At 40.7% G+C, this 24,019-nt stretch overlaps 2 protein-coding genes across 7 annotated transcripts in view; both read right to left on the reverse strand.

Moving 5' to 3' along the window:
• Positions 1-4,799: 4,799 nt before the first annotated feature.
• On the reverse strand, positions 4,800-18,285 carry LOC307257692 (uncharacterized protein; the record flags this gene model as incomplete). Its single annotated transcript, XM_080036975.1, has 26 exons — positions 4,800-5,052; positions 6,064-6,141; positions 6,807-6,897; positions 7,639-7,815; positions 8,289-8,435; positions 9,304-9,336; positions 9,442-9,486; positions 9,797-9,832; positions 9,918-9,989; positions 10,124-10,177; positions 10,266-10,319; positions 10,409-10,462; positions 10,566-10,610; positions 10,737-10,790; positions 11,190-11,243; positions 11,328-11,381; positions 11,469-11,522; positions 11,693-11,746; positions 11,827-11,880; positions 11,970-12,023; positions 14,894-14,947; positions 15,039-15,134; positions 15,233-15,310; positions 15,417-15,813; positions 16,848-16,971; positions 18,207-18,285. The coding sequence occupies 26 exons, from the start codon at positions 18,283-18,285 to the stop codon at positions 4,850-4,852; spliced, it is 2,295 nt and encodes a 764-aa protein (XP_079893101.1). The 3' UTR covers positions 4,800-4,849.
• A 2,123-nt stretch (positions 18,286-20,408) lies between these two features.
• The window catches only part of dst (dystonin), a 102,423-nt gene continuing 98,812 nt past the window's right edge, over positions 20,409-24,019 (reverse strand). For 5 of the 6 annotated variants that reach the window (XM_080036486.1, XM_080036484.1, XM_080036483.1 and 2 more), the window contains 4 exons: positions 23,197-23,390; positions 22,842-22,952; positions 22,119-22,245; positions 20,409-21,483 (listed from right to left, as the gene is read on the reverse strand). In XM_080036486.1, coding sequence (XP_079892612.1) covers positions 21,227-21,483; positions 22,119-22,245; positions 22,842-22,952; positions 23,197-23,390 — 689 coding nt within the window. In that variant the 3' untranslated portion in view covers positions 20,409-21,226. The remainder of the gene's footprint in view (positions 21,484-22,118; positions 22,246-22,841; positions 22,953-23,196; positions 23,391-24,019) is intronic. The other variant, XM_080036485.1, reaches the window with a different exon arrangement.

Below are 24,019 nucleotides of genomic sequence, written 5' to 3' on the forward strand. Positions count from 1 at the left end.
CCTTCTTCCTCCCCCCCCCCCCACCCTCGTACTCCGGACTTTTACTGGCCTACAGCCACCCTCAATTATTGGGTGGAAAGAGAAGCAGATAAGGAGAGCATGAAATAGTGAAGCAGACAGCCCATCTCTAACAGTCCAAAAGGAAAATAATAGTAATGAGCACAGCCTTATTCCAAGTGTTCAGGGTTTGGATCGTGTGTGGGTTGCTAGGGGCATAACCAGAGAACATGGAGTCCTCTGGATGCACAACAAGCAACAGATCAGCAGGCAGGTTAAAGTATACGGAGATGCATGTACTACCTTCAGCCGGACCTGAAGTGCTCAGCAGTATGCGTTTACACTCCTCCTTTCTGAATCCCACTTCATCACCCAAAACAGAGGAAAGATTAGGTCCGACAAGTCAGCAAGGAACAAGTGCAAAGAGCTACTGCATTTTTTATATTTCTGCACGTACAGCTGGAAGTCGTTCGAAATGCAGAACTGGATCGCCTATCTATAGAGTTGGCAGATCTCAGTTTGATCCGCTCCAACAAGTTTTATCATGTTTGTACTCGGGGGCAGCCTGCTCTGCATCAACTGACAACAGCCTCAATGTTTGCAAGGCTCTCTTGAAGGCTCCACAAAGAATGATAGTGTACAGAGCCCTGTACTGCACAACACAATTTGTTTTTGTTTTTTTTCAGTTTGAAATGAAAAGTAAACTGTGTCAAGTGATCTCGGTATTTCAAAGTCAAGACAAGAATGCAAAAAATAAATATCATTCTGACAGGTTATGGTGTCGTTGAAAAGTTGATGAATGAAGAAAAACTAGTTTTTTTATTACATCAATAACTATAGTTCCTATTCTTTATCAGATGAAAAAATCAGCCACTTTCATCAACACTGAATTTAAATGAAAAAAAAGTCATTCCTGCTCTTTACATGAAGTGTGAAAGTGCATTTACTTAAATGTGATTTTGAGTTACTAGTACTACTGCTAATACATTTGCATACCGAGATTTGACGTGATGCGTTTAAGGTCAAGTATATCAAATACTGAGCAGTGCCATGTGAAATAGAAACTGGCATGCGGTTATGTGCTGAAGATGTCATCAGGCGTCATCTCATGCTGACATTGAGCAGCAGTGGTTTCCTGGTGACGGTCTTGACCCTGAGCCTCAGCACACTCTGGTGGATCCCACAGGCAAATACTGAGCTGGTGCTGGGAGGCTGCTAGTGGCCAACCTGCCGGTGAGAGCAGACTTTCCAATGCTGACTAATCCTCTGTCTCTTTAAACTGCATGGTCTCTGGGTTGTAACCAACAGGTGGTGCACATGAAGGAAACCCTGCGGCAGGAAATCTGTGTGCCTCTTGAGTTTTTCCCACAAGAGGCCAACTGGGTTTTCTTCTGAGGCCTGTACATTGATGAGTACGACTGTGGACTGTGGTCACATCTGGAAATTGTCACATTGATTACATTTAGCATTGAGATAATCATGATTACATAATATGTTTGGCCGGATATTGCCCATGCCAGAAGAACAGGACACATTGTATTAGTTGCCATACTTTGAATTGTACCCAAGAAAACTTCAGCAAATCTGATGTAAATAAAATAAATCGCCACAATATGATTGAGGGAGTTAAACTGTTTTGTAAGCAAGGAAAGCTAGTTCCAAAATTTTAATTTAATAAATTAGTTTGCATTAGTAATGTAGTTGCATTGACAAAGTAATGAAAGTGTGGTGCAACTAAGGTAAAACAGCACAGCTATAAACATCTTGTGCAATCAAGTCCAAAAAAGGCCATGAGCTATGTTTATTGTGTACACAACATTATCTGAAGCCAATTTGTGGCATTTTCCATCTATCTTTCTGTTGCTCCTGGACTCTGTCAAGAAGCACCCTACAGCAGTGTTCCCCATCCTGTATTACTTTTGACTAGGTACAGAACAGTGTCTACTTTAGATCCGCTCCAGGGTGCAGGTCTGTGAGATGTTTACAGTTCAGTTGGAAAACAATTTTACCCTTTTTCTTGACTGTTTCATTTGTTTATTCAAGAGGTCAAACTACATCAAAAAGCAAAAATTCAAAGTCTGTAATATAAACTGTATTTCGTAAAGCAAAAATTAGATGTTCCTAGTTTCTACCAAAGCTATCAAAGCCACTTCTTTAGTTTATCTTGCACCCCATGTGGGAGTATTAAGCCCTAGGTTGGGAAACCACAGGGCATCATGTTAGTTTGTTAATTCCATGTGCATTTATATGTGAATGGTGTATAAAACATGAACTCCCCTGGAATTCAAAGAATTAAAACAGATGAGAATGTTCACATTTATGAGGTGAACGCAGTTAAGTCAAACGCTCTGACCCCTGTCCTACAGACACATTGTGTTAAAGAGCTTTGAATGACTGTATATTTTATAACTTCCTTTTCATGACAAATTTGCCTTCAGGCAGTCATGTAGGAGGAGACGGATCAAAGACAGTTTAAAATCTTATAAAAGCGTCTTCTCTATTTGGTTAATCATAACTGCTCCCATGATGGCCCACAGCTTTAGAAGGCCTTTGTTCATTATGTCTTGCATTGCTCTTCAATTCGTCTCTGCACATGATCATCATAGGACTTTTATTGTACAAAACTCTAACCCACAATCTTTAACACTTATAGCGCATTTGTGCAAGAGGGTGAAATCAGTTTGAAGTCTGTGAAAAGGCTAAACAAAATGAAATGCTTAGAACGAATATGCAATTGGTTTCCACAAGAGAGACAATTGTACATACAAATAATGAGGAATCTAATGAACCATGTAAAGTGTATGTCATCCACCATGCAGCAGCATCTCGTTCAGCCAACAAACAAACAAGTTAATGTTTCAAAGTTGTTTCAGGACAGTCAATTAAATCTATAGTTGGATCTACCATCATCAGCTTTACGCTCACTTTCACTTGTACAAAACACAATAACACATTTGGCTTATTACTAACACCAACTGACATTTACGGTGTCTGGCAGTTTCTTACAAAACGTATTAAATGACGGCCTGAGGACAACATAAACCCTCTCTCTCTCTCTCTCTCTCTCTCTCTCTCTCTCTCTCTCTCTCTCTAACATCCTCTGATTCTGTGCCACCACTTTGAAGCTCAGCCGTCCTTGGTTGTTTTAATCAGCTCAAATGCATTAAAACGTATTTATCATGATCACTGGTATGGTTTGCCACAGAGATAATTGGTGAGCATATCTGAAGCAAGTGGTTGAAGCCCAGAAAGAAAATATCAGAGGATAATCGGGGATTAGTAATATTTTCCATGACAGAGGTGGCCACAGCATCCAGAGCAGCATGGCACACATGATACTACTGCCGTCGCAGATGCTGTGGGTGGGTGATGAGCCACAGTCGATGGGCTTTTTCAGAGGAAACAAATGTGAGCTAGGAAAGAGAAGAACCACACGCGGTGCTCCCTGTGAGTTTCTCCCACCAGAAGTGTTTCCCTCTTAGATGTGAGCTGTGGAAAACTATCAATCATTATCTGTCTTTCCCCACATACATTGATCACAACGCAAGGGGAAATACCCTAGAGAGGGCGTCGCTCCATCGCACAGCTAATACAGATGGACAGATGTGGCACATCATACCCCCGAGCAATTTAGAGTCAGCGTTCCACTCAACCAGCAGGTTTTTCAGCTGGAAAGTCCCAACAGTCCAAGGATCAAATCAGGCCTCGTGTTGCTACAACAGTATCTGCCGAGCCACCATGTGGGAGACATTGCTGCTTGTGTCCTTGTTTGTTCTCATTGCTACAACAACGGCTAAAAAGAGAGTGAGCATAGTGTGTAGCTCATTAAGTTTTCTGTTGACAACTAAAGCCGTGCATAATCACCTTAGTCCAAATTATAATTTAAGCACTTAAACTGTAAAGAAATTACAGATAGGATTTCCAAATGTTCCACTTAGGGAGAATGTGATATTGTCTTCCGAGATGGCCGATAAATAATTATAGCCCATATTAAAAAGACAATTCACCCTTTCTGTACTTGCAGGAGCGAGCTAATAGCATACTGTATATGGCATGAAAGCATTTACTGACACAGCTCTTCAAAACTTTTCATATTTTATTGCACCGGATGTATTCAATTCTGATGATATGAAGAGCCATTTTGTGTCTTGCAGAAGAATGTTGCACTACACCAAAATCACCATAGAGGCCATAAGCAGGATGCATTCGCGGTTTTTAATAGTACTCTCTAGAATGAGGATGCCAAAGCTGTGTACATTGTAACAACCAAATATGATTCATTTTTGCAGAAATGCAACAAAAAGTCTTTACTTTTTTACAGAACTGCAACAGACAATATAAAGGAAGTATAAAATAAAACTCTGATCTGCACTCTTCTTGAGAGTTTTATTTCATAAAATATATTAATGTTTTCTTAGGTTTTCTTTTACTGCCTTTGCTCTAATAATTTAATTGGCCCTCGACAGCTATGGCTGTAATCATGAACCTCAATCAGGCTTTAACACAATAGTGTAAATAACAACAATATAATTTTGTATTTTTATTATAAAGAACATATGTTTATAGACAACTCAGACTTGTGAAATCAGTTTAAAAAAAAACATGAAATGTAGATGGTCTTTTTATACAAATATATTTTGTTACCATGCTGCTTCAATTCACATCACATGTTATTGTCTCTGGTAACCTTGTAGATAAATCTGTTCACAGAAGTTCATTAGGGATGCATATTTACATGAAAATGTCAATTTATTCAACCAAACATATATTAACAAAAACAATCTATCGTGTTTTCCGCCCTTTAAGCTCAATATTCAATTCACTGTCCACGTAGCCTCTTTTTTTTACCCCTCTAAGGGCGATTCCTCAACCGCCGTGGTGCTGGCTGAGGTGTCCCACTTGTGGAGTCCGGCTGAGCACACCCAGAGGTGACACAAACACCTGGAGGTCCTCTGAGACCTGGGTGGCCTCTGAGACCAGGCCGGCCTACATGTCCCCTCTCACCCTGCTTCCCTGGCTGGCCGTTAAAGGCTCTGCCAGTACGTCCACGCTGACCTGTGATAAAAGCAAAAATGTTGTTTAGTCTTCAGGCCTCTCCGTCTGCTTAGATAGCTGACTAAGACTGTTTTCACAGATTCCAGGGACAGAGCATTTACAGAGAAAAATAATTTCTTTTTTGGCAAGTAACACACACTCCCATTATAGTAACACATCCCCTCTCCCATGTCCTGGGATCTGAAGCAGACTCAGCTGAATGTACCTTGTAAAATGATGCACAGGCCCAGATGTGGAGCTCAATTAATGCCTCACTCCAACCAAATCATCAAACAACATTAAAGGGAATGTATTATACTTTTCCATCTTGTCTGACCTATAAATGTTGTTACAGTGTCGTATAGACACGTTAAACGATGCCAAAGTGTCAAATAATGAGGTACACACATTTGGATTTGAGCCCTGCAGGCTGTTTTGGTTGGCTATGTACTACTCTGAACGTGCTGTTTCGTTATCTGAACTCTAGCTCACAGTGACGTCACAGGGATCCGGATGTTTGTTCAGAGCATTTCACACAGGACTGTTTTCTGACAATAGCCTGGCACAAAGCTGGATCGGCAGCTGTTTTACGATGGTGCTGTTTTTTTTTCAAGCTTTTATTTACTAAGACATGGATATACAGTACGAAAAATAAATAGTTTGTCCTAATTGGCGCTGTTCCGCCAATACTACGGTATTGAAAAGTAAGACGCTCAAGCGGTGGTTAACATTTATCAGTGTCCTACTCATGTTCAGTTTGTGTCAGTAATCAGAAAAAAACACTGAGCTAAAGCTGGAGCGGAAATCTTTCGGAAGGTGACCAAGCACAATGGCTCGACGGGAGGGATTCCAGGGGGAGGAGGAAGCTACACAGACCATTCTGAGCAAAGGCAGAAAAAGGAAGGAAGAGAGCCACAGTTTCCTGAAACTTTACAGAGTTTAATGTGCGGTCAATCATGTCTAACTGCTGTATAGGAGTCCAACATCAAAAAGTATAATATATCCTCTTTAAGTAAGGGAAGATGAATTTACCCTTTGGTCCCTGATCTCCAGTGTAGCCAGGTAGGCCATAACCCTTGGCTCCTTTATCACCTTGCTCTCCTCTGTCACCTGCAAGCCAGACACACAAGCATTTGTCAATTAGCAGGGAATGACAGTAGACAAGCCAAAAAAGGCTGTTTCCCCAGAGGTGAGAATGATGAAGAATAGGCATTAAAGACCATATGTGCTCCTGACATCATTGTTAAATACATGTTTTAAGCACCTTGTAAATATTCTTCGATTTCATTGGCTTGGCATGAGAATGTAGCAAGAGTGTGACATCATGCTCTGGCCTTTAACCATAAATTAGAGCCGAGCGTGTACATGTTAGCCTGCGAGTTTTACAGCGCTGTACATTATTTGATTCAGCAGCAGCAGTTTCATACAGTGAGGTTCAGGACTAAAGTGAGCAGATAAGCTGACTAGGAGTTTAACTTCACTCGGCTCTCAGCAACAGCAGACAGACAAACTTAACCCAAACAGTGACTTTCGATATACAGTCATAGCCAGAAACATGCCACATCCCCTTATGAAGTTATCATACTTTAGTGAGGTGTTTACAGCTTGTTATACTGCTTCTAAGTGGTCCCCCCCCAAAAAAAATCTAACAGGTTTAAGTATGGGATCTGATTTCATTTTCCACCTCTGGTTCTTCCTTAAACAAGCACAGGTGATTTACTGTTTTGTTGTTAATCATATTCATAAATACAATCCGTCAGGTTTGTTTATCACACCTGTTTCTCCTTGACGACCCAGGTCTCCGGCTTCTCCGTAGAATCCCTGCAGGCCCACTTCTCCAGCAACACCATCATTACCAGAGTCACCCTGGCAACATCATCATCAATAGGAAAATACATCGTTAATCTTTTGTGTGTTGTCCATATAACCTCTCATGTTTTCGTTCTTCTGAGGTGCTCTTTTCAAGTTGTTTCAAGTTTAAGGTTCCATTCACCTCTGACCAACTCTGTGCAGAAAAACTGAAAAGATTTATGTGGTCGATCATATAATACTTTGTTTGGAAAACATTGTACAGTATTGGTACATCACTGTTCTTGGTTTGGCATTAAACGCCACAACAGGAGGCTTACCGACCATAATCTAATATAGTGGAATATTTTTATATAGTTATGGCTTTGAGAGCATTTATCAGCCTGAGAGTGATTTTGATTAAAGAAGTTGTGTAACATGAATCGGTTCTACACTGTTTAATAATGTGGAAAAGGCTTTCCAATCCAAGGACAGCCGCGATACTCTCCAAAAACCATTCAACACAGACCAAGTGTCTAGTCTGTGACTCCTTATTTGTCCTCATGGAGACGTGGAAAATCGTAATGTTTTCATTCCAAGCTTTTCTGCCAAATACTTCAGCTCTCCTAGTCCAGTCCAGTCCAGACCCTTGCAATGTGTCTGCATTTTACTCAGCCAAGGAGACAAAAACTAACAATGTATGGGGAACATACTGCGCTCTGGCAGTGTCTCTGCTAAAGGTCTACGAGAGTCCATGGAGATTGTCTACGGAGGCTGTCTGACCTTGAGCAAAGAACATCCAAACTATAAAACACTCACAGCAGGTCCGGGGGGTCCTTTCTGTCCAGAGGGACCAGGGGCGCCCATGGGCACATCTCCATACAGAGGACAGACTGCAGCACAAGTCCTCTTCACAGAGTTGGCAAATGTGGACATCTGCTCCAGGACAACTTTCTTACAAACCTCAATCACGTGTTGAGCAGCCAGCGTTGGGCCCTGTGCAAGAAATCATTATCACACATCACTGGAAGTGACCCAACTGTGGGGGACATGTAAATAGGAATATTACAGGACAAAGAATGCTGACAACAAGGCTGCCTCTGAGAGGAATGCCATGAGCAACTGAAGCCAACAATATATCCTCTCATTTCTTCAAAATATGGTTTTTATAGCCACAATAAATGAAACCCTTGCTGTGAGTCATTACTTACTACAGGCTAATGTGAAACTGTTTAAATGTGTCCTCCACAGCAAAAATGTGACCAAACAACATGTGTGTGCCAGTCAGTGTAACTTCTGGTGTAATTGATTACACTGGTGTCTCTGTGGTATCGTTCACAAACATATGAATTACCCACTATAGTGAGGCGATTAAAGTGTTGACTAAATAATGTACTATTTCAGTACTGTAGCACTGCAATGTTTGTGGTATCAGCTAGAGAAGAATGAGAGGCTTGAATTTGACTTACCGGTGGACCTTGAGGACCCTGAAAGCCATCTGGTCCACCTTCACCTCGAACCCCCTTGACTCCGACAGGACCTGAGCGCCCAGGTGGGCCTGCCGGGCCGCGCTTCCCCCGTCCTCCCTGAGGACCCTGCTGACCCCTGTCTCCAACCTACACAGCAGGTTAACAACATAAACAGGGCTGGATTTAGGACATTGCCACAGAGTATAATGGAAAACCATTTGAAAGAAATACTTATGTCATAAAAATAGTAATAATAAAACAGAGTTATGGAGCTATGTTACTTGCAGGTAACAGCAAAATCTCAGGGGTAAAAGTAAATATCAGTACACAGGCAACATACAAGTAGATTTGAAAAAGTTCCCATGTAGGCAGAACTCCTTGGAATTGTGCAATATTAGCTTTACTACAGTCATGGGTGTAACCGCTCTCAAAATTATTTTGAATTGTGTTAAATGGATTTATAGTAGATTTAATTATTCTCATCGCTTTGCGAAAAACATTTTCTAACCAATAAAAAGCTGATAGTCAAGTAGGAATGTTATAGTATTAGGAAACATAACCAACCTAACTACAAGAAAATGAATCTTGTGTTTAGAGCTATAGTGCGTAAATACTGTCACCCCCATGAGGAATTCTGAATAATGACAACTCTGTCGGCGTGTCTATCCTTTGCCAGTGTTGGGGGGCGACACCGGTTTGTAAATGCTGCCATACTGAGAAATACGGAGGTAGTTTTGTGGAGCTGATAGGCTTGATCAACTTTGTGTCAACTCTTTTGGCAATGGCTTGAATGTAACAGAGCATTAATTATATGAAAAATGTATGCACTATAGCTTTAAATCAAAGTCTTTGAAGGATTTTAAAAGAGTTCCCAATGCCAATCCTCTTCTTTCAGTGAAGTAAATAGGGGGTACCCATTTGATTGGCAGATCAAATGATCTGTGTTAGGATTATCATTGTTAGTGATACCATCTGTTAATGAAAAACATTACTTTATTGGAGAATCACATCTCACCTTTCCCTTTGGGCCCTTAACTCTAGTTTCCCCCTGTAAAATAATTGAGCAAATTATTATTTCGTTTTTTAAACATGAATAGGTTGTAATGACGAGAAGGGAAGTTTTAAATACAGATGTAAATATTTAATTCAGTACCTGTCCGCCTTTAACACCTTGGATTCCCTGGATTCCAGTGTCACCCTGCACAAGGCAATTCAAAAACAAACAGTGTTAAGAAGCTTGCAAATAATACATACATATTTTAGAATTTCAGATCCGACTATATGCTGTGCAGAGGTTTAAGGATTTCGGTTTGTAGGTTGCATAGTACCTTTATTTACATTTAACTGTTACCTAAAATGTAACAAGTTTGATAAAAGAGAACATCTACAGATCCTGAATTGTATGATTACATCCAGCTCATGAACCAGTACATAGTTTGTGAATAGCCAATTGTGGCATTTAATAGTCATTTTCTGTATTCAATGGGTAATGGATGAGGATGTATTACCCTGGGACCTGGTTTTCCGGGCACACCCACGTGTCCCTGTGAAGAGATGAAATGGTTTAATGCGTTAAAGAAAATGAACTACTGTTTGAAAGAGTTTAGAAAATTCAGCTGGAGTACTTACAGTAGGTCCTGGTGGGCCGATAAATCCAGGTCTTCCTGGCTTCCCTGCAGAACCCTTGTAACCTCTTGGGCCCTCGAGAATAAAACATTTATTAAACCGACCTAAGGGACTGCTTTATTCTTTGTCGTTTTTCTTTAGGATGGCATACTACTTTACGTACAAAATGTATTATATGTATGTCTTCAGTGACTGAAAAAGTGACTTACAGTTCGGCCTTGGAGACCCATTTCTCCCGGTGGCCCAAAGGCGCCTTTCTCTCCCTGAAAAAGACGCAAACCAGAACAAATGAATCAAAATGCAACCCGATTGCACATGAATTTACAAAACCAAACAAAATCAGCGAATTACCTTCAAACCATTTCGTCCGAGTTTCCCACCTAAACCTTGTGGTCCTTGGTACGCCTGCCAGGAAAACATGACACTTATCACAATGCAAGTTTACTGAAATTACAAATCGTCATGAAGATATAATTGTGAGGGGAATATAATACCTCAATTCCTGGATCCCCATCTCTGCCCGGTAATCCTGGATCTCCAATAATGCCCTGGGGGAAACAACATTTTGTTATAAACAGGAACATGATTTTAGAAGTGTAAGTGAGCACTCAGGTTGAGAGGCGCTGGTTGCTGGTGTAATCAGTTAATCACCTTTGGCCCGAGGGTCCCTGCTCTGCCCACAGGTCCATGGATTCCCTAGTTTTCACAAGTTCAGACAGAACACATATCCATCAAAAAAATAACTAATTTATGATGTATATAAAAACAAACAAAAGGGACACATAATGTCTGTGTTGTCATGATAAATCTTTTGATACATACAGGTCCCCCCTTCGCTCCGGCAGCTCCCCTCTCTCCAGGATCTCCTACAATACCCTGTCAAATCATCATACCATGCAACAAAGGTTAAGGCTTCAGATTATACCCAACGCAATGTCAGTCACCAAACAACATCGTGAACTAGAGAGTCCACCTTCACATGAAATAGAGTAAGTTATCATTGTGTCGGAGGCTCTTCTTTCAGTGACTCACCAGCTTATGTTGATATAGTTCAGGCCTTCAGATGTCATCCAACATCCAGCCACATGAACTAATGTTGTTTATGGAGACGGCACATGGGCCAAAAAACCTAGCACTATTCCAGTGTTTTACCACATTAAAAAAGATTTACTGGCTCTCCTTGCTCACATGGGAGGACTTTGAAGGTAGCGGACAAAAAAAATTGACAGTGTCTCATTATGGATTATGGAACAGGGAATCCCCACAACAACCCACCTGCTTTCCTCTAGGCCCAGTGCGCCCTACAGGACTGGTCTTCCCTTTTCCTCCCTGAAAATAAAAGCATTATATCATTAAATTGCTGCAACTAGAATTTTGTTTTTAAACGGACAGAGAAAGGAGGCTGATGAATACCTTAACTCCTTGAAAGCCGGGGATCCCCTCATATCCTCTTGTGCCTTTGGTACCCTTCAGGGAGGCCAACATTTTAGTAAAACAGTAATTACATAATGACATGTAACAGGGCATACCACTGTGTCTGAAAGGTTAACTTACAACTTCTCCTTGGTTTCCTGTCTCTCCGATGCCCCCAGATGGCCCTCGAACTCCCTTTAATTACAGTCAAAATGTCGACAATAAAGACTCTGTGTTATCCATAAAGTTATACGACCTTTACCAGCAAACTCCACAGGAACCCAATAACAACGTCTGTAACTTAATTAGCTGGCTGCTGATTGCCTAATTAAACAGATCAGATTAAAATCCGCAGAGGAGGTTACCTTGAAGCCAGCTGCCCCTTCTAATCCTTTCAGCCCCTTGGGACCTCGATCTCCCTGTGAACACAACATCTTATTAATACAGAATTGTGAAACGTATTGGTAAATAAATAGTTAAAGCTCAGCGTGATAATTACCACTTGGCCCCAGAGTCCTCTCATTCCTTTCTCGCCTTTGATCCCTTCTTCACCCTAAGGACATGTGTGTGCGGTTTCATTAATGATGGTTGAGAACGAGCCAAGTGTAACCCTGATATGGAGCACATGAAGGTAAATCTTACCTTTGGGCCTGTCACGCCAATGTTGCCATAGTCTCCTGTGTTTCCCCTGATGCCCTGCAAGACAAGATCATTACTTAATCACGTTACTTGTTGCACTGCAGGTATTTTCTTTGAGAATGGATGAGTTTCAGAAAGAGAACTTAACGGGAACACCTGAGCTACTGTTTCCACTGTGAGAAAGTCACTAATGATCTCTGGAAGATTAAACTTTGGATGGATCAGACAGAAAAACTGTTAGGGGAATGTTTACACTTATATGACTTATTACCAAGAGCACGGCACACTCTCATGTTGGTACGGACGTTTGGATCAGGACAGGGGAGTTTAGCTTAGCATAAACACTGGAAAGCAGGGAAAAAAAGCTAGCTTGGTTCTGTCCAAAAATCACAAAATCTGCTTACCAGCACCTTTAAAGCTCACTATGCTACATTATGCTACATGTAAATATCAATGTGTAACATTGAAGAAAAATTGCAATTTGCTATGTGACAACATTGCTGGAACTCACTTCACATGTAGTGTCGCTGTAGTACACAATTTAAAAATAGATATATCCTGTTGCTGTGTATATGATGCTACATCCAGGGGACAGCTAATTTAGCACAAATACTGTATACAAAAAAAAGAAAAGCCCATCAGCTAAAGCTCATTAAACCTGGTTTGTTTAAACTGTACAAACTATGTGTAGTGCAAGACTGTCTTTAGAGTAGGTCTATTGTTAAGTATGGACAACGCTAGGTTAATTGTTTCCGCATGCTTCAAAGGCATTTCCTTATGCTAAGCTAACCATCTCCTGATTCATATTTATCATACAGAGATGACGATGGTATCAACCTAGAGAGGAAGCATGTACCCAAACCATTCCTTTAATGTAAGATATAAAAAAGCATGTGATAAAAGTAGGATAAAGTTACAAATGACAAATTTACATCAATCTCATTAGGCTATATCTCCACACTGGCCTGGGAACGCCTCAGAAGGCCCCAGTCAGAGCTATAGGTAATTGGACCAATGACAAAGAAGTTGAGGTCCCCTGCTGGAGCTGTTGCCCCAGAGACCCGACCCCGGATAAGCTGATGAAGATGAGTAATGATGATGATGAGTGAGTTAAGATTAAAATGTGAACATGGGGGGCACCTCTAGCTCAGCCGGTAGAGTGCATACCATAAGGCCAAGTTCTTGTTGCAGTGGCTTGGTTTGGAATCCCATGGCCCTTAGCTGCATGTCTTTTATTATACTATTTATGATTTTCGCCTACTGTTTCCTGTTTCCTAACTATCACTCTCCAGTCTTAAAAAAGCATCAACAATGCCAAAAATAAAATTGTGAACATGGTCTAAATGTGGCATTTAACACATGAGAGGAAAACATACACAAGTATATTCAGCAGGATTTAGGAAAACTCAGTCATGAATACAACTAAATGGACCAGTATTGTTTGCACAGATGCTGACTTCCTTAGTAGTAGAAGGAAAAGTGTTTTCCAGTTGGCTGTCTTTCACTGAATCAACAAACAGATTGATCAAGGCCAGGATGCCTCTGTGTTGTCAGTTTGTTTGGCCATCACACCTAACACTGTTTTAAAGCAGGGGGACGACTGAGCGGGGGTTAACCTCAAAGATGGCCGACATTACGGCGAGAGGCACGACCGTGAACTTTACAGTGTTGGTATAGCTCGGACCAGCAAAGGACCACCCACCACCTGAGAGGGGGCAGTTCCTATAACCGTGCCAGGAAATGCCCTCCTCGGATGCCAGCAGGGGAGGAGATAAACATGTTAGGGCGCCATGATTCACAAGCTGGCAGCATGTCAAAACTATAACGAGTTACACAGGACAGATGTTTACTACCAGATGAGCTACAGCTGCAACTCAGGGCATCAATGTGTAGCATGTAAAGCCCTGGAAATGTGCTCTGAATGTACGTGGGTCTACATGTGTTTGCTCAGGCAACATGGGGGATTTCCTTGAGTGCACAGGAGATGTTTAATGCCAAACCATCGCATACGTATAAAATCCTCCTTCTTTAAACACATGTTCGCCCGGCCTGCTGTTAAAAGACTCTTAGATCTTCTCTCAACCTAACAGTGACTACTGAGAATAGAAGAGATTAACACATCATAAATTTAAAGTGGAAATCATCACATCTACGGCTCCCTGAAGGATAGAAATGTGAGTGTGTATCTTCATTTACTGATGGATGTTTACCTGTCTCCCGCAGCCAAACAAAATGTTCCCTATAATTACATTTTAAACTGGTTCGCAGTTTGGTCTTCATTTGATCAATTCGTTAGCACTTATCCACAAAAAAACAACAACAAAAGGAATAGAAAAAAAAATCCCTGAATGATTTCACACAATAGCAGACTAATGCCACTCATATGCTTGGAGGGTATGGTTAGTGCTCAACTGTCTGGTTTTCCTGTGTGTGTGGGATGTGGCTTGGTATTTTCCAAATGGAAAAGCAAAACCATTATAAATCCTGTGATCATTTGCCAGTTTTAGTTAAATCCTGTATTCTGAACCAGCGGGGCCTGTGTTGTGCATGGCTTTTTCAGAACAACAAAAACAAATTTTACGGTCACATCCGCATTGGTTCGTGTTGATCTTGGCTTCCTCCTCAACCTTTACAAAGCGGACACAAGTTTTCTAAGTTTTAAACGAGCCCCTGTGTTTACTATCACTATGCGCTTCTGCTTCCAGATCTGTTTCCATCCTGTCCTGTCTCAGTTGTACTTCCATTGCCATTTTCCACAGCTTCGCTGCTGTCTCACTTTTTCAATGTCACTCACCCAAAATTCAGTTTAACTCTTTATTGTGCAGCAAGAGGGAGGGGATGCCACTAACTAAGAATACACCATGTGAACTCCAGAACATGTAATAATCCATGTTCAATATTGTTATGACAAACAGACATTTATTTACCCAGTTTCCTTGTCTTCCTAAATCTCCGTCTTGTCCTGGGAGACCTCTGTGACCCTGCAGAAGAATAACAAAAACAAATGTCAACAAAGATTCAACTTGTCTTATCAGTATGTTTGGCCCATTTTCACCGCACAGGTACTTTTACCTTTGGCCCTGGACGTCCCTGAATGCCAGGTTGTCCATTCATACATTTGCAAGACGCTCTTCCGGCTGTAAGTCCAATCTCGGCATAGCCTCCACACTGTCATGGACAGAAAGGTGAGACCGCGTTTTAAAAAAAAATCCCACACACTTCTCTTACAAAGGGAGGGAGAGAATGCTGAATGGAAGCTGACTCACCACATTGGAGAGCTCACAGCAGCCCTCTGAGTAAGCCTGCTCGGGGTCACATGACACATCCATCTGCTGGAGGTCCACCTGGAGAGAGACAGGAGATAGTATTGAGACATTGAGGTTATATCCAGAATGAAAGGAAGATAACCTTATTCTTATTCGTACATAGAAATACAGGCTGTGGACATACAGACACGGAGCGATCTCTGGCGGCCCGCTTGACGATGGAGTTGTACCCTCGGTGGATGACTGGCCTGGGCTCATCGATGGACTCCACACTGACCTCTTCACAGTCTATGAGCAGCTTCACCTGGCTGCCTTTCACACTCAGCGCTAACTTGTGCCACTCTCCGTCGAACATCTTTTCCACACCATGAAAGGTCCTCAGCATCTGGCTGCTCCCGTGGGGGCCGGTGTAGAAGAAGTCCAGAGAGTGCGTGTCGCCCTGGAAACGCAGGCCGACCTGCTCCCGTCCCTTGGGGTCACTGACCTGCCACAGGTCCCAGGATTGCTTGGCAGTGTCCTTGTTCACCTTGAACGTTGCGATGACAGAGTAATCGGAGGGAAGTCCATCTGGATACACGTCACTGCGGCGCGGGGAGAGGGAGATTTAGAGAGCTGGATGGCATTAAAGAGACGCAACTTTTCTTCACCAAATAACAATTAAGGGCTTTCGTAGGAACATGAGGGTTTCATTTCACAAGAATGTAAATAAGTAGAAACAGAACTTCTAGATTTAAAAGGTAAGCATATGACATAAGCACATGAATTTGTAACTAACTCCTTTTTGATGGTCAAATCCTTAGCAGACAGCCATTTTTTTTAGTTTTTCTTCAATTTGAACAGATCACATTTTTACTTAACTCCAAAGGCAAAGCACTGCAGCATTCACTGGAATAAGGGTTATGAGAGTTCATAGAAAAACAAGACAAAGAGTCTACAGCCATGCCAGCAGCTTGGTGATATACAGCGGTGATTTGAGCTATTTTTGCTAACATCAGCTTTGAAATATGTTCACAACAACAACACAGTGTGTATACAGTTTGTTGACATTTAGCTGGCATAAGAGTTACCATGCTCATCATCTTTATAGCATATTAGAACTCAAATGTTAAGCTCAATCACAATAGTATGTCGGTACTCAATAGGCCTCTTCTGAATACAACTTCATTACATTTGTTCTCACCATTTAAGTGTAAATTATATTATTTTTCAGTCATGTGACTAATGAAGTAAATTGACGTTTTGCATGTTGACGTGCTGTTCAATCAAAAATGAAAACAGAGAGTAATTTGAAAATCTTGTTTTTGCAGACCTCAAGTGATTTGACTTCTGGCTTTGCTGTAGTGATGTACTCCGGGACACTGTACCATCTTTGTTGGGTGGGGTAACAGGTGGAAAATTGTTTCTCAGCCTGGAATTAAGTTACCTTTTAAAGAATACATGAATACTTTGCTTCACCTGTAACCACACCAACAGTGATGTTACGGTGAACTGACACACCCTGGCGTACACAAATATATCGCTGCATCAAGTTGAGAATAGTTAAGAGTTAAGCTACTTGTTAATCATTTTAATGCTTCATTGAAACAAGCTGAGTTCAGTAAGTCTAGCATTGTACCTCATGGTCTGCCGTAGATGGATAGCGGGGTTGACACGGTAGGCCACTGCCTCAGGTTGAGAGCCGTCCACTCTCCTCACTCCTCTCGACTCAGACACACGAAACTCCTTCAGCAGATCGAAACCTCAAAGCACAAACACTAGGCTTAGTTTGTCGTCACGCCAATTTCGGCATCAAAGTTGCTGGACTGCTTTTAAATCCTAGGTCAGCACTGATATCACTTTTTTTTTAAAATGGTCGCATCTTTCCACAGGTACAATTCAAGGTAATTCCTTAAACACATTAACATGAAGAGGTTATTTATTTTTGTTCTTTGGTGGATTTGGCTACTGAATTCTAAACACTGGACGCTTTGTGCTACAGTCTGAATGAGGTCAGCGTGGCTGTCAGTGGCGTGCACAGAGGGTGTCCGAGGGTGGGAACATCTACACTTGCCCTAGGGTCAAACAAGGGGCATTGAGCAGCTCAGGTGCCACTCTGATGACACCATATAACACACGAGTCACTCACTGCCCTTTCATGCTCTTTTTTGGCCCCTAAGGTCACATTATAGGGACATTTGAGTGTGTGTGTGTGTGTGTGTGTCACCTCATTTATCCTAAACTATATATATAATATTCACCCCAATATCTGAGGGATGTTACCATGCATGAGCCTCCTGTTTGTTTACACAGACGGGGTACCCTTTTTTAATTTTTCACCTCTACCTCTTGTGCATGCCACTGGAGGCTGGTTTGTTTTATTGTAGTGTTCAAACCCTTGGATGAAAGCTGGTACAATGTTCTGATTACAAATTGTATTGGAAATGGAGTTGAAAATAATAATTCAACACAACTACTCTACAATATGAAACCCCAGATACCTACTGGTATGGCATGTTAACAAAACTGATCATGCTATTTCTGCTAAGGGCAGGACAACGTTAGTAAATACTTTATAAAGGTAATAAGGACGATCACTTGCAAAGTTTCAAACACACATCTTAACTTGCAGGATTACCTCTTTGACCTCTTAGTGTCCACATGGGCTCTTAGGGCATAAAATACTGCAATACTGGATCGACTTTTGTGAAGGCAAACAATGGACAATGAACTGTTAAACAACGACATCTGCTGGACATAGTGAAGTAGTACAGTATTCAACAGCAGATACTTAATATGATATATGGATTTTTGTCAAATGTGTTTTATAATGAGTTTAATCAATCAGAAAAGACCTCGCTGAGATTAAAAATCTGTTTAACGAGAGCACTGGCAAAACAGCAGCAGCCAGTCCCACAGAACCAGCGGGTGGGTGATATTTTTATGCAGTGGAAATATGTGGTAGTCATCAATTAGGTATGAAAAAAATAAATCTTACTTGGCAACTTTTGACATTGGATCAGTCCCAAGATGGCAAAGAGTGCTGCAAACACCTGCATATCTTTGTAGGCCGGCATTTTCAATTTCTTTCCAGTCAGGAGCTATGAGTGCCTGTATTATAGCAGTTAAATAAATTAGTATTTTCAATAAATCAGATTAAATGGCATTTGAGTGCACAGTAGGCTCTTAAGTAGACGCCAGTCCCTCAGAATTGTTCCAAAACTATACTTAAGTATGCATAATGTTGTGTATGCACTTTAAAAGAATCAAGAAAAAAAAATGTCAATGCTACATTTTATTGCACAATCTACTGGAATACCAGAACAAAACTGGTGAAATGTTCCTTTTCAATATCTAATATGTTTGTATATTAGATGCAATATGACTACTAAGGCTATACAATCATATTATACTGTATGAGAACATTTTCCTCCTAGAAAATAATTATTTGCATGCAAACATTCTCAAGTTTTACTAAATTAGGAAAAAACGACACAAATCACTCGATGTCATACACAGCTGATGAAACCACATTGTCCTCAGAGGCATCATCAATGACAAATCCAACTTATATCATTACCATTGCCTTCAGTAAATGTATTTTAGAAATATTAAGGAAAAATAACACAGATTCTTATTATAACTCACATATTCCTGAAAGATCAATTTCCCACGGCTCCTGCAGATGGACCTTTTTCCAGTGTGTGATGCGAGGATATATCCCACTCTAAAGAGCCATGCCTGGGTCAGTGTTTGAGCTGAACAGGAGGACCGTTCAAACTAGATGATGTCGGTCTCAAAGCAGCCTGACCCCTGAGCTCCACTCCACCGTTGGTCCCCAGGGGATCTGACTCTTCTCATAGGCCAGTTACACCTTCACTCACTCCAAGGTAACACGGTGCGGTAAACTGAGTCGTCACAATGAGGAAATGTAGGTGAACATATGAGGGGGCCTTTATGTAGGTACAAAAGGGGAAAAAAATACAGTAACGTTGAAGAATAAGCCAATACTTTGGCAAAGTGCTGTTCAATGAAGATCTCAGAGAAGGTTTAGGTTACTGTGCAGAACTTAAATTAACCTAGGCCTATATGTCTTATTTGCATCCACTGGTGCATAAGAACGTTTCTGTTGAGACTTATAATTGCTTTGAAATCCGTTACACAGGTTTTAGTGTACATTCATTCAAGACAGTGTTTTATCATCGTCAGAGTCTTACTGGGAGAAAGATGCAGTATGTCACAGCTACACACAAGACGCTCTGCAAACATTCCAGCCAGAGGAGCCCTCATCTTCAACCTAAACCACCTCAATGCAGCCAACATGCTTAAGGGAAAAAGTGGGAAAAGACTGCTGAGTAACAAGATATAATCTATTGATCCAAATTTTCAATTACCCAGTAGGCCTAATTGCTTTCCACTTTCTTGTGGTGTGACGCACCACTGTGGTCTTTAGAGCCCATTTAAATAATTTGGTTCAGCTTGCATGAAAGACAGAGACACACACAGAGAGAGAGAGGGATGAAATTACAAAATAGGCAGCTCTGTGAGGCTTTACCAAGCTAAATGCTAACGTCAGCATGATGTTAAGCACATGTTCACAAATAGACAGCATGCTAACATTTGCTTGTTAGCACTGCACAAAGTTCAGCTTAGGCTCAGAGGGATGATACATGTTTAACTTGCTTGGTCATTAACCAGTAGGCTACTGAAGGTAATTACAATTTGGACCTGCTGATGATGCTTTATTAAACGATTAAGGGATCAGTAAGCTTTAAAGACTTCAGTAGTAGAAGAAGTATTGAGATGTTTGAGATATTTAACAGCATTTTGACCTGATGCTGGCGCTTGAGGCAAAGTTGGATGAAAGCCAGTATAATTCATTCTCATGGGACCATGAATATCAGGACAAAATGAAAAGTGGCAGCCCCATCCAAAGGTTGTTGTTGACAATAAATGTCATCCTCATCATGGGGAGAGGAAATGTCAGGGGATCACCAAAGGAAGTAGGATTGGGAAACATGTCTGTCTTTAAAAATGTCATTGCAATCCATCCAATAGTATCAAGACACTTCAGACTTAACCAAAGTGGATCAACTTACCAGCAGACAGACTACAATTGCTGTTCCAAGAGATGCTAGTTGCTAGCATGGCTAATCAAAGGAGCTTAAACAAGCAAAGCAGAGACGATTCTGTGGTCCACACCAGCCTCTGGTGATTTTCTGCAAGCAGGTTTATTACAAAGTAATGTGACAGTAACAATTTCAGCTCTACCGAAATTAACCATACATTGACATCGATGCACAGGAGAATGTCTACATGGAGTGGCACCTCTTAAAGGTCAATGCACACACCGCTGTGACGTGGTCAAACAAGACAGGGACTGCAGCTGCTCACAAACAAACAGGACTGAAAAGCGTCATGATTACAAGGATTCTGCTACTTGCCTTAAATAGTGTTTTTCAAAGGTTTCTGCAGTGCTTACTGGGGGTTTATTGTAGTATATTGCATTGCCCTTTAAATGCATGTCGGCAGTATATCAAAGCACTTAAATAGATAATTGCAGTGCCTCAAATGGTACCATAATGCACCATCTACTCCAAACATCAGCAAACATAAATTACAGTACATTCAGTAACACTCAGCGCGCTATCCTGCGTGTTGCCCTTCATTAGTGTGTTCAGAAATATTAGTTAAACGTACAACTTAGTCATTCCCAGGTTTTTCTAGTGTTCGTCAAACCTTCAAAGGTTTTGCATCAATAAAATAAAATACAATAAAAACAATTTGACATTTTTCACAAAAATAAAATACATTAAAAACAAATACACAAGGCCATTGACATTCCATTCTCACATAATATTAAACCATATTGCCTATCAACAGAATATTTTACATCTTCGCAACAATTTTAAATAACACTCAACACATTTGCAGTTCTTTAAGTTAGATATCTCCAGTGTCCGTATCCGTGTTTAGGGTGCAACTAGCTCCTGGGTTGTTTGTTTTGAAGGCCACGGACTATCGCTTGGATCCCTTGGCCAGTTTGCTTGTGGGAGGGGTTCTTCTGTGAGGTGTGGGGATCTTGGAGGGTTTTCCTCCTTGTTGACGCGACCCAGAGCGTGGCGTCGCTCGGGCTGAGTCACCGACTGTCTCGGACACGTCTGAGCACACAGACACGATGTCTGAGATGTCAAAGTCAGAGGCGTCACTTCCTCTGCGACTGCTCCCTCTGCTTCCGGCTTTACTTCCAGGTCGGCTGGAATTCTTTCTCGACTCTACAAAGATGAAACAAGGACCATTTTTATCGTACTACTATGAATCAGAGTTAAAAAAAAGAGTAAATACATCACAGCTCCATATCGGTTGCTGTTTAACTGACGTTGGTACATCCAAACAAACATTGATAAATAAACATTGACAAGTGTCTTTTTGTTCACCCCCTTTTAGATGATTCACACTCAATATCATATAGCTATTTTGTGATGACTTTGAGATATAACATTTTTTCCAACCAGTTTAATGGTAACAAGCTAACTGTTAAAGTAATGCTGGCTGTTTAAGGCTGATACCATCCTAAATAGCTAACTAGGCAAATAAATTGATTTGCGTTCACTATGATTGAATTTGTTGGGTTTTATCCAATACTGTTTTTCCTTGTTTTGCAATGGTTTTCAGTAGATTAAAGCTACAAAGACCAGCTCAGAATCCAAGAAGTACAGGAATTCCATTTTAACTCAACTAATGGCTTCAAACACCTTTGTTTTCTTGAGATAAGCAAGTTTGTTCCAAGCACTTCATTACTGTTATTGTCTTTGTTTCGCACAATTTTATGAAGATGCAGGTCAACAAAGAGAAACACATTTTCTTCCAAATATAAAGGGAAGAGTGGCTGAAGTGGCTCTGTACTCACCACCTAATGTCTGTGTACGAGCTTTCAGTACAGCAGCGCTGATCAAGGTTCCCTCTTCACCGGACTGAAATCCTTTACCTGACAAGTACCCAGGAAGACGTAATTTGCTGCCTTGAACCGGTGTACCCTGTGAAAGACAGCATTTTACTTTCATTTGAAATCAAAATAAACAACTGTCCTTAGCATCTGGAGTACATAACAAGCTGCAACAGAAAGCCCTACAAATATTGTAAAGTTAGTGTTAAATTAAATTTTTTTTTTAACTCTCAAAAATCCTTAATTTTGCAACAACTCTCTTTGAAGCAGTTAGTACTTAAATGTTAAACCTGTTGTTGTTAAAAGGTCATTAAACAATCATACGCAAATCTAACATATAAGGTTGTTCTTCTGATATTGACATTAAAATGAGACAGACATTTGTTGTCAGGCAAGAATGAAATATTCAGCCAATTAGTAATCAAAGATGTTAAAGCTCATAGACCCAACTGAAATCTGTGACACAAAAATAAACATTTTGTATGTCCAATATACTCCAGATCGGTCATCTCATTTAATTGGATAATAGACTTGGAAAATCATCTTAATATGAAATATAAAAAATCACTTATAGGAGTACGTAATGTAGGCTTACTGATTGTCTCTGTTTGGATAAACATGCAGTAGATTTCAGTTGGGTCCATAAATCTGAAGCGTTTGCACAGCATGTGCTGTATATGACTATACCTCTGAGGATGAACCTTGGCTCCCAAAGGAGTCTGATGATTTAAGAGGAGTGGAAGGTTTGCTGTTTGTAAGCCAGGGCTTATCATAATTGCGGGTAATGTGTTGGGAAGTCTGGGGAACAATGGCAAATCAAAAAACACAGATATGGGTTCACAAATAAAAAAAACTACGGAAAATAAACCACTAGATGTAAAAAACTAAAATAAATGAACATGAAAACAAGAAAGTGATCAAATGATGTAAAAAATAAAAAGAGAAATGCGGGTAAATGCGATAAAAGGCATGGAGGGGAATGATCAATGTATGGTATGAAGGAGGACTATACAACTGTTAACAGGCGAATGGAGCAGCTGACCTTTGGTGTGCTGGTGGCTGGTGCGTGCGATGGGACGGGACAGCAGCTCTGACTGGAGGTGGATCTGTTGGGCGAAGCTCCTCTGGACGTAGGCCGAGATCTCCGGCCTCGGTAACGGAAGCTGGCCATCACCTGAGTGGTGCCTTCTGGGAGGATGAACTTCTCTCGCAACTCCATGTTGGTCCTTCCTTTAGCTAAAGAATGACACTCCAAATGAGCCTTTTTACATGATGAAAGTGATTTTTTTTTTTTCTGTGTTGATGATGATGGGAGTTAACACTTTATTTTACACACCTGTAATTATTTATGATTTACCAGAAATAACTAAAGTAACTTGGAAATATTCATAGGTAATATTTCCTTGAATGAAAGGCTCCATTTGAAGCCAAGCTAATATTCATTCATGATTCATTTATTATTAAAAACTTCATATACATTTCACATCATTTCATTTAGGCAACTGAAGGTTGTAAAGTAAATTAAACTAGGAAATAGCAATAAATAATTAAATGAAAAATGTAGCAATTGAACCCTCTATTTGTATGAGACATGTAGATAAATGAATCAGGAAATACAGATTTGTAAAATAAAGTGTTAACATGATGTGACATTCTGATTTAAATATATATATATGAATTGAAATAAAAGTTGTGATTAAAATACGGAATGATGACGATGAAAACACAAGATGCATGCAGCTCCACATCTCATCCGTACTGTGCAACAGAAGTCCAATTTACTGCCGCGACAGTAGCAGACAAAACTGCTGAAAAGCTGAAAATAAATCAAAGTGCTTCCAAACACTCCCATGGCAAAACAGCTC

Source organism: Ammodytes marinus, assembly GCF_949987685.1.
Source record: "Ammodytes marinus genome assembly, chromosome: 11".
Taxonomy (NCBI): domain Eukaryota; kingdom Metazoa; phylum Chordata; class Actinopteri; order Uranoscopiformes; family Ammodytidae; genus Ammodytes; species Ammodytes marinus.